Consider the following 16,119-nt stretch of genomic DNA (forward strand, 5'->3'; position numbering starts at 1 on the left):
TGAATGGAAGGGGTCATGTACCTCCCTGCTTAAAGAATTGACATGTCAATTCTTTGGGCTCATGCACACTGAGCAAAAGGAGAGAAATTGAAGAGGAATCCTCTCAAATTCCTCCCTTAAAATTTGAACAGAGCAGTGTCCTATTGTGTTGTTCACACTGCAGAACTGCCGAAGATCTGCTTTCTGCCCAGAGTAGTAACATGTCACTTCTTTGGGTGCTTTCTGCTAGAGACATCCTATAGAAGTCAATGGGCCTTGAATTTGAGTGGAGTGCAAGCAGAATTCAGCTCCTATTCTACCAGAGCAGAATAGAAGAGGAATTTTCAAGCAGAAATCTTTTTTTTTTTAATTCCTCGAATATTGCTCAGTGTGCATGGAACCCTTTGAGTGGAGAGGTGCTGTGAGCCCTCCGGTTTAAAGAGATTGAAGGCAGGATTCAGCACTGAGTCTTCACAGAATCTCAGGGCCGATTCCATTATGTGAACGGGTCCTTAAAGGGGTTATCCAGCGCTACAAAAACATGGCCACTTTTCCCCCTACTGTTGTCTCCAGTTCAGGTGTGGTTTGCAATTAAGCTCCATTTACTTCAATGGAACCGAGTTGCAAAACCCCACCCAATCTGGAGACAACAATAAAGGGAAAGTGGCCATGTTTTTGTAGCACTGGATAACCCCTTTAAGCTGACAGCTATACAGAAGTGCTGTACGTTTTGAATTATCTGGTTCACATCTCTTCCCCCCCCCCCCATTTACCTGATGTGCCTAACAAAATTTGAAAGCCTGCTCTAAAAGCCAGATCGGCTGAGGATCAGGCGTTTTCCATCCTCCACAGATGGTGAAACCTTTACACGTTGATCACCAGCAGGAACTTTCCTAACACTCCTGGCCAAATCAGTTTGTAATACTGCTATAGGGTAGCTTCACGCGTACCGTATCGCTGCGTTAATAACGCTCCAAGTTGGCTGGTTCCTGGCAGATCACTTTAACTACATACACGCAGCAGTCTGAACGACCGCTGCGTGTATGTAATTCTGCCGGCCGCTTAACCCCTTCAGCTGCCGCCCGGCTCCCGCTTCGCTGTATACATTACCTGTCGTCGCTACACGGGGTCCCGGCGTACTGCTCTCCCGCCCGGCCAATCAGTGGCTGCAGCAGGGCAACACACCGATTGGCCGGGCGGGAGAGCAGTACGCCGGGACCCCGTGCAGCAAGGACAGGTAATGTATACAAAGCGGGAGCCGGGCGGCAGCTGAAGGGGTTAAGCGGCTGGCAGAATTATATACACACAGCGATCGTTCAGACCGCTGCGTGTATGTAGTGAAAGTTATCTGCCAGGACCTAGCCGACGCAGCGATAAGGTATGTGTGAAGCTACCCTAAGCCCTTATTACACAGGGCGACTGGAGGAGAAAACAAGCGCTGTCAGCGCTCATTTGTTCCTTGTTCTGAGATACCTGCCATTGCACACAGTGGCAGAGAGCGGGTAAGTACGGAGGGATGAGACTCTGGTGATCGCTAGATTGTCCGGGCAGCCCATAGAGAATAGCAGCAGTCTGCTGCCGCCACTCCTATTCCACGTGTTGAAAAGAAAACGACAGCAGCTATCAGCTTTCACATTGGCTGATCATTGCCTTCTATTACACATGACGATCAGCCGATAATTGTTCGTGTAATAGGGCCTTTAGTTTGATACTATTATGTCTAAACAATCTTCTTTATTGTGCCTTCACACGTACCGTATCGCTGCGAGTTTCTCGCACATAAATCCAGTGATACTGATTCCTATCAAGCCAATGTATGTGTATTCTCACTGCGTGTTTGGTGCGATTTTTACATGCAAGTTTTGATTTTTATATTATTTTCACAGGAGACTTCAACACCACAAAAAACACGCAGCTACTTTCATGCGAGTTTTGTGCGAGAAATAAGCAGCGATACGGTAAGTGTGAAGGCACCCTTAAACAGCCTAGAATGATACATTGTAGTAAGATTTAGGTTGTGTTCACAAAGTTGCAGGTTTTTTTTTTGTTTGTTTTTTTTACATAGTCAATTAAGGTGCGTTTACACGTAACGATTATCGTGCGAATTTGCGCGATAACAATCGAATTTGAACGATATCGTACATGTAAACGCAGCGAACGAGAAATCATTCATTTTGATCCTTCAAAATGTTATCAAATCGTCTTTCGCAAAAATTCGCAGATCGTTCCGTGTGAACAGTCGTTCGCCGATTTAACCAATGTGTGAGATAAGCTTAGGCGATCGCAAAACGATTTTTCCGTACGATATATCGTACCGTATAAATGCTGATCGTTATGAAAAAAAGTCTTTAATCGTACGATCGGGCCAATTATCGTTTTGTGTAAATGCACCTTTATGAGCTCCTCAGCTTTGTCCAACCTGACCTTGATGTGATCAGCATTACCAGGCTTCAGATGAACAGTGAGAACACCTGTGATGAAGGCTGGTAATGCTGATAACATGAAGGCCAGAAAGTCAATTGGACACAATCTATATAATAAAAATCATAGTCTGTCTTTCTGTCTGTCTGTCCCAAATAGACTTCCAAACGCCTGAACCGTTTGACCCCAAATTTGTCACACAGAAACATTGGGTGCCAGGAAAGGTTTTAGCGAAGGTCCCGTCCCCGCCAGATGTACAGGAGGGGAGGGGGAGGGGGAAGAGCGGCGCCCCATAGAGATGAATGGGAAAATCTCCTCAGGTATACCAAACTGTGACTGGGTAACACTGCCACACCAGACCTGACCAATACCACCATACTGTGACTGGATAACACTGCCACACCAGACCTGACCAATACCGCCATACTGTGACTGGATAACACTGTCATACCAGACCTGACCAATACCGGCATACTGTGACTGGATGACACTGCCACACCAGACCTGACCAATACCGGCAAACTGTGACTGGATAACACTGCCATACCAGACCTGATCAATACTGCCATATACTGTGACTGGATAACACTGCCATACCACACCTGACCAATACCGCTATGCTGTGACTGGATAACACTGCCACACCAGACCTGACCAATACCGCTATTCTGTGACTGGATAACACTGCCATACCAGACCTGACCAATACCACCAAACTTTGACTGGGTAACACCGCCACACCAGACCTGACCAATACTGCCATACTGTGACTGGATAACACCGCTATACCAGACCTGACCAATACCACCATACTGTGACGGGATAACACTGTCATAACACACCTGACCAATACCACCATACTATGACTGGAAAAAACTGCTATATCAGACCTGACCAATACCGCCATACTGTAACTGGATAACACTGTCATACCACACCTGACCAATACCGCCATACTGTGACTGGATAACACTGCCATACCAGACCTGACCAATACCGCCATACTGTGACTGGATAACACTGCCATACCACACCTGACCAATACCGCCATGCTGTGACTGGATAACACCACTATACCAGACCTGACCAATACCACCACACTGTGACTGGAGAACACCGCCACACCAGACCTGACCAATACCACCACACTGTGACTGGATAACACTGTCATACCAGACATGACCAATACCGACACACTGTGACTGAATAACACTGCCATACCAGACCTGACCAACACGCCATACTGTGACTGGATAACACCGCCATACCAGACATGACCAATACCGACACACTGTGACTGAATAACACACTGTGACTGAACGGGAGGGTACTGCTTCTCTGCAGTGGTGGTCTTTGGCACCAAGCACCCCAAGCGATCGCTTGGGGCCCCCAACGTCCAGGGGGGCCCCCACGCCCCGCTCTTTTCTTGTGCTCAAGACCGCTGGACAGGGCTGCTGCCTCGCTTGCTGCTGCCATCTGAACTGTAACTATGAGCACTCGTAATGAGTGCTCATAGTTACATGCAGCAGCACTGACAGGGCGGGAGATATTGGCTCCCTTCCTGTCAGTCACCCTTGTGGCCGCAGGAAGTGTTTTCCCTGCCGTCACAAGTGGCAGCTTTGTCCTTGTGGTGCCGGCGCTCCAGTGACATCACTGAAGCATCGGCGCCAGGACAAGGGGAGTGAGGCCTCTTGTGATTGCAGGGAAAACCCTTCCTGCGGCCACAAGAGTGAAGAGAAGACGCCCGGACCCAGGTGAGTATAAGTGTTTGTTTTATTGTGTTATATACTATATGGGAGGGGGAGCACACAGGGGTCTGTTTAACTGGGGGAGCGCACATCGGGGGTCTATATAAATGGGGGGAGCACACAGAGGGGCTATATAACAGGGGGAGCACACAGGGGGGCTATAGACTACTGGGGCTTCACAGAGGGGTCTATATACTACTGGGGGCAGCACACAGGGGGTCTATATACTACTTGGGGCAGAAGAATGGGGTCTATATACAACTTGGAGAGCACACAGGAGGTCTATATCCAAGTGGGGGAGCACACAGGAGGGCTATATACTACTGGGGGAGCACACAGGGGTCTATATACTACTGGTGGGGAACACAGGGGTCTATATACTACTGGGGGAACATACAGGGGGTCTATATACTACTTGTGAGGCACAGGTGGTCTATATATAACTGGGGGAGCACACAGGGGTCTGTATACTACTGGGGCAGCACACAAGGGGTCTATATAATACTGGTGGGGCACACAGGGGGTCTATATACTACTGGGGGAACCACACAGGGGGTTTATATACTACAGGAGGTCTATATCCAAGTGGGGGAGCAAACAGGAGGTCTATATCCAAGTGGGGGAGCACACAGGGGGGCTAAATACCCCTGAGTGAGCACACAGGGGGCCTATATACTAGTGGGGGAGCACACAGGGGCTATATACAACTGGGGCAGCACACAGGAGGTCTATATACTACTGGGGGAAGCAAACAAGGGGTATATACTATTGGGGGCAGCACACAAGGGGTATATACTACTGGGGGCAACACACAGCGGTCTATTGTTTTGGAACGCGTGTCGAGGGGGGGCCCCGGACATAACTTCGCTTGGGGCCCCAGAAATGCCAAGACCGCCCCTGCTTCTCTGCAAGGTGCTACCCTACGCACCAGACCATGGGTGCCTAATGGTAAATACGACCCTGCAGGTATACAGGACACTACAGGTATACAGGACCCCAAAACTATACACTACAAGTGCATGGGACCTCCACCAACTATATACTACAGGTATACAGGACCTCCACCAACTATATACTTCAGGTATACAGGACCTCCACCAACAATATTCTACAGGTATACAGGACCCCAAACTGTACACTACAGGTATACAGGACCCCAAAACTATACACTACAGGTATACAGGAACTCCACCAACTATATACTACAGGTATATAGGACCCCAAAACTATACACTACAGGTATACAGGACCTCAAAACTATACACTACAGGTATACAGGACCTACACCAACTCTATACTACAGGTATACAGCACCTTCACCAACTCTTTACTACAGGTATACAGGACACCAAAGCTATATACTACAGGTATACAGGAACTCCACCAACTATATACTACAGGTATATAGGACCCTAAACTATACACTACAGGTATACAGGACCTCCACCAACTCTATACTACAGGTATACAAGACCCTCAAACTATGCACTACAGGTATACAGGACCCCCGAACTATATACTACAGGTATACAAGACCTCCACCAATTATACACTACAGGTATCCAGGACCCTTTAACTATAAACTACAGGTATACAAGACCTCCACCAACTATACATTACAGGTATACAGCACCAACTATATACTACAGGTATACAGGACCCCCGAACTATACAGTACAGGTATACAGGACCTTCACCAACTGTACACTGCAGGTATACAGCCCCCCCCAACTACACACTATAGGTATACAGGACCCCCCCAACTACACACTATAGGTATGCAGCCCCCCAACTATGCACTACAGATATGCGAGCCCCCTAAAAACTATACATTGTGGGTACACAGAACCCCTCCAACTATGCACTACAGGTATACACTAATTCTACTGATTAACTTAGATGAAACAATACCTTTAGCTTTGCCTCCTGGGCACCTTAGAACAAATCTAATTAACACACTGACACTTTATACCCGGGCAGCGCCGGGTACATTTTCTAGTTATATATAAATTACATATTATAGTTATAGTTCGAATTGTCAGTTTTTGCAACAAAGCAGTATGAACCCAGCCTTAGCTCTGCAATCTGCTCATCACCCTGCTGCCTTTGAAGTCTGGATCCAGCTTTTCCAGGTAAACGCAGCAAACGATCAAGTGACAAGCGAGAAATAGTTATAGTGCTTGAAAAGCACTATATTGTAATCCGTATTCTTCTTCTTCTTTCAGACATTTTTCTGCACGTAATACAGCCCGAACCGCTTTGCGCACACACTCCGTTCAAACTGCGTTTTGAAGCCCTCGGCGGTGTGTGGTGTGCTATCTATTTCTTATTTCGATAGAATTTGTTATTTTTAAGAAATTTACGTTTAAAGACCCCAAATTTCCCATAGAAAATAATGGCCCATTGCAAATAATGGCCACACTCTAACCGCTAACAGCCAATCACAGCACATATGCAAATAGCTGAAATATAGCAGCCAATAGGAACTCTAAGGTCTTGTCAGTCACTGTATCACACCATCCACAGTCACATGTCCACTATTGGCCAATAGAAGATGTAATATATGGAAGGTCCTTAACGATTTTGTCTCACTGACATGAGTAAGATTGTCATGGTAACCGAGCAATGATCTTTACCATTATAAGTACCCAGGTCGCCCTTAAAGTAACGCAAGTCGCAAGTCGCTCTTAAAAGGGACCCAAGTCGCTCTTAAAGGGACGGGACCCATGTTGCTCTTAAAGGGACCCAAGTCACTCCAAAAGGTATGGGACCCATGGCGCTAGAGTGACCCGGGTCCCTTTTAGGAGCGACCTGGGTCCCTTTTAGGAGCGACCTGGGTCCCTTTTAGGAGCGACCTGGGTCCCTTTTAGTGCAAAATTAATCCATTTAAGAGCAGAAATGGCCCTTTTTAGAGCAACCTGGGTCCCTTTAAGAGCCACCTGGGTCCTTTCAAGAGCAAAATGAGTTCCTTTCAAGAGCAAAATATGTCCCTTTAAGAGCGACCTTGGTCCCTTTAATAGCTGAATATGTCCCTTTAACAGCAAAATGGGTCCCTTTAAGACCGACCTAGATTCCTTTAAGAGCAAAATATGGCCTTTAAGAGCGACCTGTGTCCCTTTAAGAGCAACCTGTGTCCCTTTAAGAGCAACCTGTGTCCCTTTAAGAGCAACCTGTGTCCCTTTAAGAGCAACCTGGGTCCCTTTAAGAGCAACCTGGGTCCCTTTAAGAGCAACCTGGGTCCCTTTAAGAGCAACCTGGGTCCCTTTAAGAGCAACCTGGGTCCCTTTAAGAGCAACCTGGGTCCCTTTAAGAGCAACCTGGGTCCCTTTAAGAGCAACCTGGGTCCCTTTAAGAGCAACCTGGGTCCCTTTAAGAGCAACCTGGGTCCCTTTAAGAGCAACAGAGCATGAAACTGGGTCCCTTTAAGAGTGAAACTGGGTCCCTTTAAGAGCAAAAGGACCCAGGTCGCCCTTAGAGGGACGAGAGCCAAGTTGCTCCTAAAGGGATGGGACCCAGGATTAAAGTTTCTCTTAAAAGGAAGTCACTGGTAAAAGGGGCGCTCCTTTTCAAGCACTATGTATTTCCCTGGAAATGCAAATCTAGTTCATTTTGATCTTTCAACATGTTCTCAAATCGGTCGCTAAAAACTTGCAGATCGCTTTGTGTAAACAGACTTTCAAAGATTCACCCTATGTGAATGAAGGGCTTAAAGAGAACCAATCATGGATGATAACCAAAATTTTTTTTTCCCTAATTAGATGTATTTCATTATTTTATTAATATTTGTAAATATAATTGATTATTTTTTTGGTTGCGTTTTTAAAATATTTACTTTTTACTTTCCTGTCTCGCGCCGGCTCTTTTTAAAAGAGCCGGCGCGAGACAGGAAGCTCCCGTCATGCAGAGCGGCAAGGCCGGGCGCCGCCATCTTAATGACGCCACTTGCGTTCCACCGCTGGAACGCAAAAGACTAAATCAAGATGGCGGCCGACCATGCTACAGCGGACCAGAGGATCAGGTTAAGTATAAGATACAGACTGCAAAAGGCAGTCTGTATCTTTATAAATAGACAAAATGAAGATACAGACTGCATTTGCAGTCTGTATCTAATACTTTACCTGCTCCTTTGTTCCGGTGCAGTAATGGCGGCCGCCGCCATCTTTTTGACGTCACGCTGGAACGCACGTGACGTCATCAAGATGGCGGCGGCCGGCATTACTGCACCGGAACAAAGGAGCAGGTAAAGTATTAGATACAGACTGCAAATGCAGTCTGTATCTTCATAAATAGACTTCGTAAAGATACAGACTGTCTTTGCAGTCTGTATCTTATACTTTACCTGCTCCTTTGTTCCGGTGCATTAATGCTGGCCGCCGCCATCTTGATGACATCAATTGCGTTCCAGTGGTGCGTTCCAGCGTGACGTCATCAAAATGGCGGCGCCCAGCATTACTTCACAGAAGAGGAAGAATTAGGTAAAGAATAAGATACAGACTGCAAAGGCAGTCTGTATCTTCATAGATAGACTTAGGGAGAGAGGACCTTTGATAATAGGGATAGTGAATTTTAGGTGATTGGTTCTCGTTAAGCTATCTTAAAAACGATCCTTATGAATTTTCTAATGATTTCATCTAAACGCTGGTGTTATAAAAACCAAATTGTTGCTTCAAAAACGTTAAACGATCGATTAGGCGAATTATAGCTTTGTGTAAATGCAGCATAAGGTGAATACACAAAGGCAAAATATCTGCACATTACTGGTTCATGAATACCACTTTGACCAAAAAATGGGCACATCTAACACTTCACTAAAATAGGCACAGAGCCCTTCATAGATTTCCCCCATAGACTATAACCAAAGAACTGCAATTGTATGAACACTGCCCCAGGGGGAGGCTTTTGCTGCAACCACAGAAACCTACAGCTAAATAATGGAGATTCATAACTGGTTTAAGTAATATCTTTTCCTAAGCACTAGTGACAAAAGCAAGACAGTTTTAAGAGCTTCCATTCATTTATTGAGACATTTGTAGGAGACACTTGATGGATCCTCAGGTATTGTCCAAGCTCAGCTGGAGCTCAGGATACAGGCAACCTTGTTGAGGTACTTGTCAAAAGCCGCCTGGACATCCTTATCGAGGTCACTGGAGAACTTTTCATTGATGATGTCTAGGAAGATATTCAGCAGCCACTAGAGGAGAAAGACGACAATGTTGTATTAGAGAAACAGATTGCTGAACTCAGGGAGACCAGCCAAACGACACTGTCGGCTGCTAGTGAGAGCTCAATGCAGTTAAGTCCTAGGTGCATTGCCCCCTGGGAAACATGAATATGCAAAAAAAGAGCCTGTGGAGCCTCATTGAAGAGTCTCAAAACACAGGACTAGCCAGATATCCCTCCGGGAAGGACCCAGCCAAGGGGGCAGCTCCTGTTAGGAAACCACCATATTAAGTGGCCCTATAATGTTCACACTACAGAATCTGCTTCGAATTTCAAGCCAAGCCAATGCTGCGGACACTAGTTGACTAGGTCTCATCCGCCCTCAGAATTGATAGGTCAATTCTGAGGGCAGATGAGACAGGCGGAAATTTAAGCGGAGTCCACAGCACATTCTTCACGGGAAATTCAGAGCAGATTCTGCAGTGTGAACGTACCCTTAAACCAGAATCTTATCTATGTATGTGTAATGGATAGAGGTAGCTGGGCCTGACATTGCAGCAAGGAGCCAAGTGGTCCGTAATGAAGTCATAGCATCACCTACCACATATCCTGAGATCTGACAGTGGCCATCATGAGCCAAGAGCCTTGGGCACCACGACAGTCCAGTCTGATAATTCAGTAATATTGAAGAATGTATCTTAAAGACATATGGGAAATCCATCAACTGGACCATGCATGCAGAGAACTTTCCCATCTGTAAGACTTGGGATGGTATATGGGGATGCTTGCTATGGCATCCAGATCCTAGAGCCTCACCATAATCTGTTCTTTGCCGAGTTTCAGATCTGTTGTGTGCCGCTCTTTCTGCCCTTCAACTGGGTCCAGGTTGTTTACTCCATCTGCTAACATTTGTACGACCTTTCCTCCATGAGTCGGTAGGTCTACACCACTGAAGAGGGGCTTCAATTCCTCATGGGTGTTAATGAGCCTTTAAAGACAAACGGACAATCAAAGAAGAAACTTCATGTCAGTATCAGAAGAAATAAGATTCAGAATACAAGTTATGAAGTCCATAAACTTATACCGAGAACTGAAAGGTGCAAGAATAAACCAGTAACTCCAAGGAAAGTCACAAACTAGTCAGGTACTTCCCATTAGTGGATACAATTAGAGATGAGAGAATTTACAGTACAAACTAAGTGAATTGCTTCATTAGCTGTGTAATCTGCTCACCCTGCTGCTTTTGAAGTACATGTCGCTCCATCCTGGGTGCCTGGAAAAGCTGGATCCATTCAACTTTTCCAGGCACCCAGGACAAAGCAGCACAGACTTCAAAGGCAGCAGGATGATGAGCAGATTGCAGAGCTAAGGCTGGGTTCATACTGCATTTTGTTGCAAAAACTGATGGAAAAGTTTATGCATATGTGCGCATCATTTTTGATCTGTTTTTCCCATTGACTTCCATAATAAAAAATGTATGTTTTTAGTGTACGGAAAAATAAGGACAAGTACGTTAAGAGGCATTTTGGTTTTTTTTATAGTGGAAGTCAGTGGAAATAAAGATGCACACGGTTGCATTACTTTTTGCAAAAAATTGGATAGCAAAATTGCAGTGTGAACCGAGCCTAAGCAATAAGCTTTGTTTGTAATGTAAATTAGCTCATCTCTATATACAACCCTAACATAGATGAACACAAACATTGCCCCACCTGTAAGTCCAATATAACAAGTACAAAGCATCTATCAAGTTTGATGTAGCACCAAAACCCCTATGAGGGTGCCTTCACACGTACCGTATCGCTGAGTGTTGGTGCGATTTTTACTTGAGAGTTTTGATTTTTCATGTGAAAATAAAGACTCGCACCAAACACGCAGCAAAACAGTACGTGTGAAGCTACGCTAAGAGTTTGAAGGGCTCTATATGTATATGCCCCAATACAGGAATGGCCATGGACTGTATTAGACCAATCCCATCCAAAAATAGTTTACAGAGCACGACCAATGAGGCCAGGCTGTGTAAACTACTGGATTGCCTATGGGGCTGTTTTCTCCCATCAGCTATTACACAGGGAGATGTGCAGCCTTTAACAGATGTTTCAGCAGCTTATAGCCCAACATAGCAGACATTTGCACACTCAGCTGATCACTCACCCTAATAAGAACGTTTAGCTAATCGCTCATTCCCAGAAGCCGGAGCAATTCCCAAGATCACTTGGATCTAGAGTCACACACACACACACACTTTAGGGCAGGAAGCCTGTGACCTGCCACTTGTTGCAGAACTACAGGCTCCCCATCCCTATTAGGCTTAAAGGGTTACTCCATCAGAGGGAGCTGCCGCAATACGGGACCCGCCGCTTGAACCAGGGAGGCAAGTGGAAATCGTTGCCCTCAGCCACCTCCTCCCCGACCAGATAAAAAAAATAAAAATAAAATAAAACCCCACCGGAGTACCCCTTTAACCACAACTTCTACCTCCCATGTAGAAAGTTTATGGTTTCCTGCTCTTTCTACCACCTGGCCAAACCCAAGAGAAGTTTTCTAAAGCTGTAGTGAGTTAGTGGTTGAACTGAGATAGCAGAGCCCAGAATAGCATATAGCTCATTGCCATTATCTCTGCTACATCTGTACATAGGATCAATACACAAATCATTGTCATAATTAAACAAACCCAAACCATCCACTCAGTAAAGGAAAGTACCTGGTCACAGCCGTACATCCAATGTCCATTTTCTCATCTACTGCTTTGGCCATGACTGGAGCCAGCAAAGCCTTCTCAGCATCTGATAGAGCCATGTTAGGTGATGTCTTTACTCCTGCTCAATCTGCACTGATTCCCCCAGACTCTATCAGCCCCTTTATAGAGGGTGTAATGGCGGCTGATTGGGTCATGTGACCAGAGCACCTGGAATCATACATCTTCCCCATAACCCGGCCTGGCTGAAATCTCCTAGGTAGGGAGTCGGGATGTAGCCACTATGTTCACAAACACATATTCAATATGATAGCCATGTCTGCCAGTGCTGGGTAAAGGGGCTTGACTAATTTTATTTAAAAAAAAAATCTAAATATCAGACAATCATGAGAAGGCTATGTTCCCACACAGTATTTTTGCTCCGTATTTTGGTCAGTATTTTGCAACCAAAATCAGAAATGGATTGAAAATGCTAAAAGGTTATGTGGATGGCCGCCATTTAACGGCCGTTCTTTCAAATAACATCCGTTGTTTTAAAAATAATGGTAATTACAACAGTGTGTGAACATAACCTTTCTGTGTTTTTCAATCCACTCCTGGTTTTGGTTAAAAAATAGTGGGTTCACACTACATTTTTCCATTCCATTTCTTTTTCCACCTGTTTTTGAAAAAAAAAAACAAAGGTACTTGACCTTATTTTTGTGTACATTAAAAAAACAGATGCGTTTTGATCCATCTTTTTTTATAATGGAAGTCAATGGATCAAAACACATGCACAGAAATGTATCCTTTTTTTCCATCCATTTTTTGCAAAAATGGATAAAAAGGACGGATTGCAAAAACATAGGGGGATGCGCTGGGCCACTCCGCTGAGAGTAGTAGTAGGTGGTAGTACTGGGTAGGGACCCGGTTAGCCACTTGCCTGATGGTATGTCACGGTATGGGCACGAGGGATAGCAGCTGTAGACCGGGAACCTGACCAAGCGGAGGCCGAGCAATTGTTCGTTGTCCTTAGCATGTTGATGAACACCTGGTTCATCTTTTCGCAGAGGCCATTTCCTTGGGGGTGGTAGTCCGTAGTCCACAGCTTCTTACACTCGTGGTAAGTGCACAGTTCATGGAAAAGTTGAGACTCAAAGGCCGGCCCCCGGTCTGTCAGTAGGGACTCTGGGCAGTCGTAGTGTTTTACGTATTCCTTGTAGAACTAATGGCTGTAGTCCTGGCGGTCAGATCTCTGACAGGCACTACGACTACCCACTTGGAGTAGTGGTCGACCATAGTTAGAGCGTAAGTGTATCCGCACCTTGTCGGGGCCAGATTCACGTGGTCCAAGGCAACCAATTGGTTCGGCCGGTGGGACACACTGGAATGTAAGGGGGCTCTGACTTCTTTTCCTCCAGCCTTAGAGATGCTGCAGGCGGGGCATTCGGCACACCAATTTTCAATGTCAGCCCGCATTCCGATCCAATAGAAGCGCTGACGGATGGTCGCCTCAGTCTTGCGGACCCCGAAATGACCGGACGGTCATGGTAGGCGTCCAGCACCAGCTTGGCGTCTCGCCAGGGTATCAGGATTTGGTGGCACCGTTCTCCAGAGATGGGATCCAACTAGTTCCTCAGAAGTAGGCCCTTGTGGAGGAAAAGTCTCCTCCACTGCCTCCAGAGACGCCTCAGCTCGATATCTGGATAAGGCCTTTTGATCCTCATGGGTATCCTTCCAGTGGAGAGGTAGTCGTGGATCTCTCCTAGGACTCGAGATTCATTCTGGATGGTCTGCCATCTGGACAAGTCCTGATAGGGATTTGCGTTGGAGACAACTTGCCCTCCTTAGCCACTGTGACGGTGTTCTGTGTGGCAAACCTCTGATAGAAAGGGGGCATCTCTACATCCTCCCAGTCATCATCCTCCGGGGGTTCTTCACCCCTAGGCAACCGGGACAGCAGGTCAGCGTTCACATTAGCCTTGCCACTTCGGTATTTGAAGTTCGCCAACCTAGAGGCCCAACGTTGTTCCAGAGCACCCAGCCGTGCGGTATTGAGGTGGGCTAGCGGATTGTTATCAGTGTAAACAGTGAATGGTGTATCCGCGAGGTAATCTTCGAACTTCTCAGTGACGGCCCACACTAGAGCTAGCAATTCCAATTTGAACGAGCTGTAGTTGTTGTTGTTCTTTTCCCGCCATCCGTAGGCTTCGGCTGGCATAGGCGATGACTCGCTCCTTGGTGCCCTGGACTTGGGATAGGACAGCCCCTAGGCCCTGGAAACTGGCGTCGGTGTAGAGGTGAAAAGGATGACTATAGTCAGGGTAGGCCAGGACTGGAGGCGATGTCAACAGGGCCTTCAAGGTTTGGAACGCTGTCTCCTGGTGCTCGGACCACTCTACAGGAAGCCGTCGGTTACCGTTCTCTCGGGGGCACCCACGGAGTAGCTTGTTGAGTGGTTCAGCTACTTGCGCAAAGTGGGGTATGAAGCGGCGGTAATAGCCCGCGAACCCAAGGAAGCTTCTAACCTCTTTCACAGTCTTGGGAGTGTTCCAACTCTCCACGGCCAAGATCTTCCCAGGATCAGGCTGTATCCCCTCGGCACTCACGATATGACCCAAGTAGTTCACTTGTGGTTTGAGGAGGTGACATTTCGAGATCTTTATTTTGAGGCCGTGGTCAATGAGGACCTTGAACACCTCGGCTAGATGGTGAATATGATCCTCATTAGTGCGGGAATAGACGATCACATCGTCCAGATAGAGCAGGACACTTTGAAAGTTGACATGGCCAAGGCACCTTTCCATTAGCGGTTGAAAGGTGGCGGGGGCCTCATGATGGCGCTTGGTAACTTTGAGTACACCCTGAATATGTTCAATGGGTGTGTTTGCATCCCCGACATTGAGTTCATCCCACCAGGGGACACGGAAAAGGTTGGACTCCCCTGGAGACGCGCTAATAGTCCGCTGGTGTGCGATAGTCTCTTCGCATATGAGATCCTCAGGGTCGAGTTGATGGAGCATAGCAACCGTGGTGAACTTGTGGAGATAGACGGGGGAGTCACTGAGATTGAGCAACCGTACTGGGACCTGACCATTGGAGACGGTCACGAGGCTTCTGGCAGCCTTGACAAGGGGTTGCCCTTCAGTTTTCAGTAGAATCTAGCAGAGCTTCATAGTCAGCATTGTCTAGGCCTGGGCAAACCCTGCACCAGATGAGAGTCTTGCTGTTAGCTGGGATAGTGATTGGACGAGCATCTCTAGTACGGACACGGCAAATTTCTCCTCGAGGGTTAACGAATCTCTGCTGAGCGGTGAGCGCTTTAATAGTCTTCTGGATAGCTTGCCTGATGATGCACTTTGTTTTATCTGATGAAGAGGACGTATGTCTTTGAAACGCGTCTGTTTGTGCTACACTAAGTATATTTACTAAGTATTTTTACTATATTAAATTCATTTATTCAAGCTCCTGGCCACTTCTCTGTATGGACAGCGCTGACCTAGAGTACCTTAATTTCTTTTTATTTTATTCACTGTAGGGAAGAGAGACATGGGACAAAGAAGCATGCAAGGCATCTACTAATTCAGAGAACACATGGCGAATGACATTCATGCCTAAGACTGTAATTACACTATCCCCCTGAGCCTCAGTGACTATTACACCTTGTCGAGGTAAATTACAGTGACCAATGCATATGGTGGGTGCTAGCTGAGAGATGGGTCGGCCTTTACTAGCAATCATCTTTAATCTAGATTTCTCCACCGGGCACAACACCCTAAGGTTCCAATGTTCCTCAAAGACATGTTTGGGAATGGTGGTAACCTGAGAGCTCGTGTCCACAAGGGCTTCGAGGGGCACACCGTCTATCCAGAGGGTTATATGCGGGCATTGTGATAGAAATTTTAAGAACCATTGGGACTCCTGCGGGCCTGGGGTTCTACCTCCAGGGTGCTGGCCCTCGGACCAAGGGGTAGCCCGTTTAACTGAAAGCATTGACATTGGTAGTGCCCATGTCGCCGGCAGTCGAGTCACTGGGTGAGATAGACGAGGTCCCTTTTAGCTACTTGATAGCCTGGCAGAGGGACTCAACTACTTGGACGAGGAGATCGGGAGTAATAGGGGAGCTAGCCGAGGTAG

General features: G+C 46.6%; 1 protein-coding gene across 1 annotated transcript; it reads right to left on the reverse strand.

Annotated features, from left to right (window-relative positions):
* Positions 1 to 9,216: 9,216 nt before the first annotated feature.
* On the reverse strand, positions 9,217 to 12,104 carry LOC138774008 (hemoglobin heart muscle subunit alpha-type-like). Its single transcript, XM_069954549.1, has 3 exons — positions 12,010 to 12,104; positions 10,125 to 10,296; positions 9,217 to 9,339 (listed from the first exon to the last, which is right to left on the reverse strand). Exons 1-3 carry the CDS (start codon positions 12,102 to 12,104, stop codon positions 9,217 to 9,219), a joined length of 390 nt encoding a protein of 129 aa, XP_069810650.1.
* Between the last annotated feature and the right edge of the window lie 4,015 nt (positions 12,105 to 16,119).

This window comes from Dendropsophus ebraccatus, chromosome 15 (assembly GCF_027789765.1).
Source record: "Dendropsophus ebraccatus isolate aDenEbr1 chromosome 15, aDenEbr1.pat, whole genome shotgun sequence".
Classification (NCBI taxonomy): Eukaryota; Metazoa; Chordata; class Amphibia; order Anura; family Hylidae; genus Dendropsophus; species Dendropsophus ebraccatus.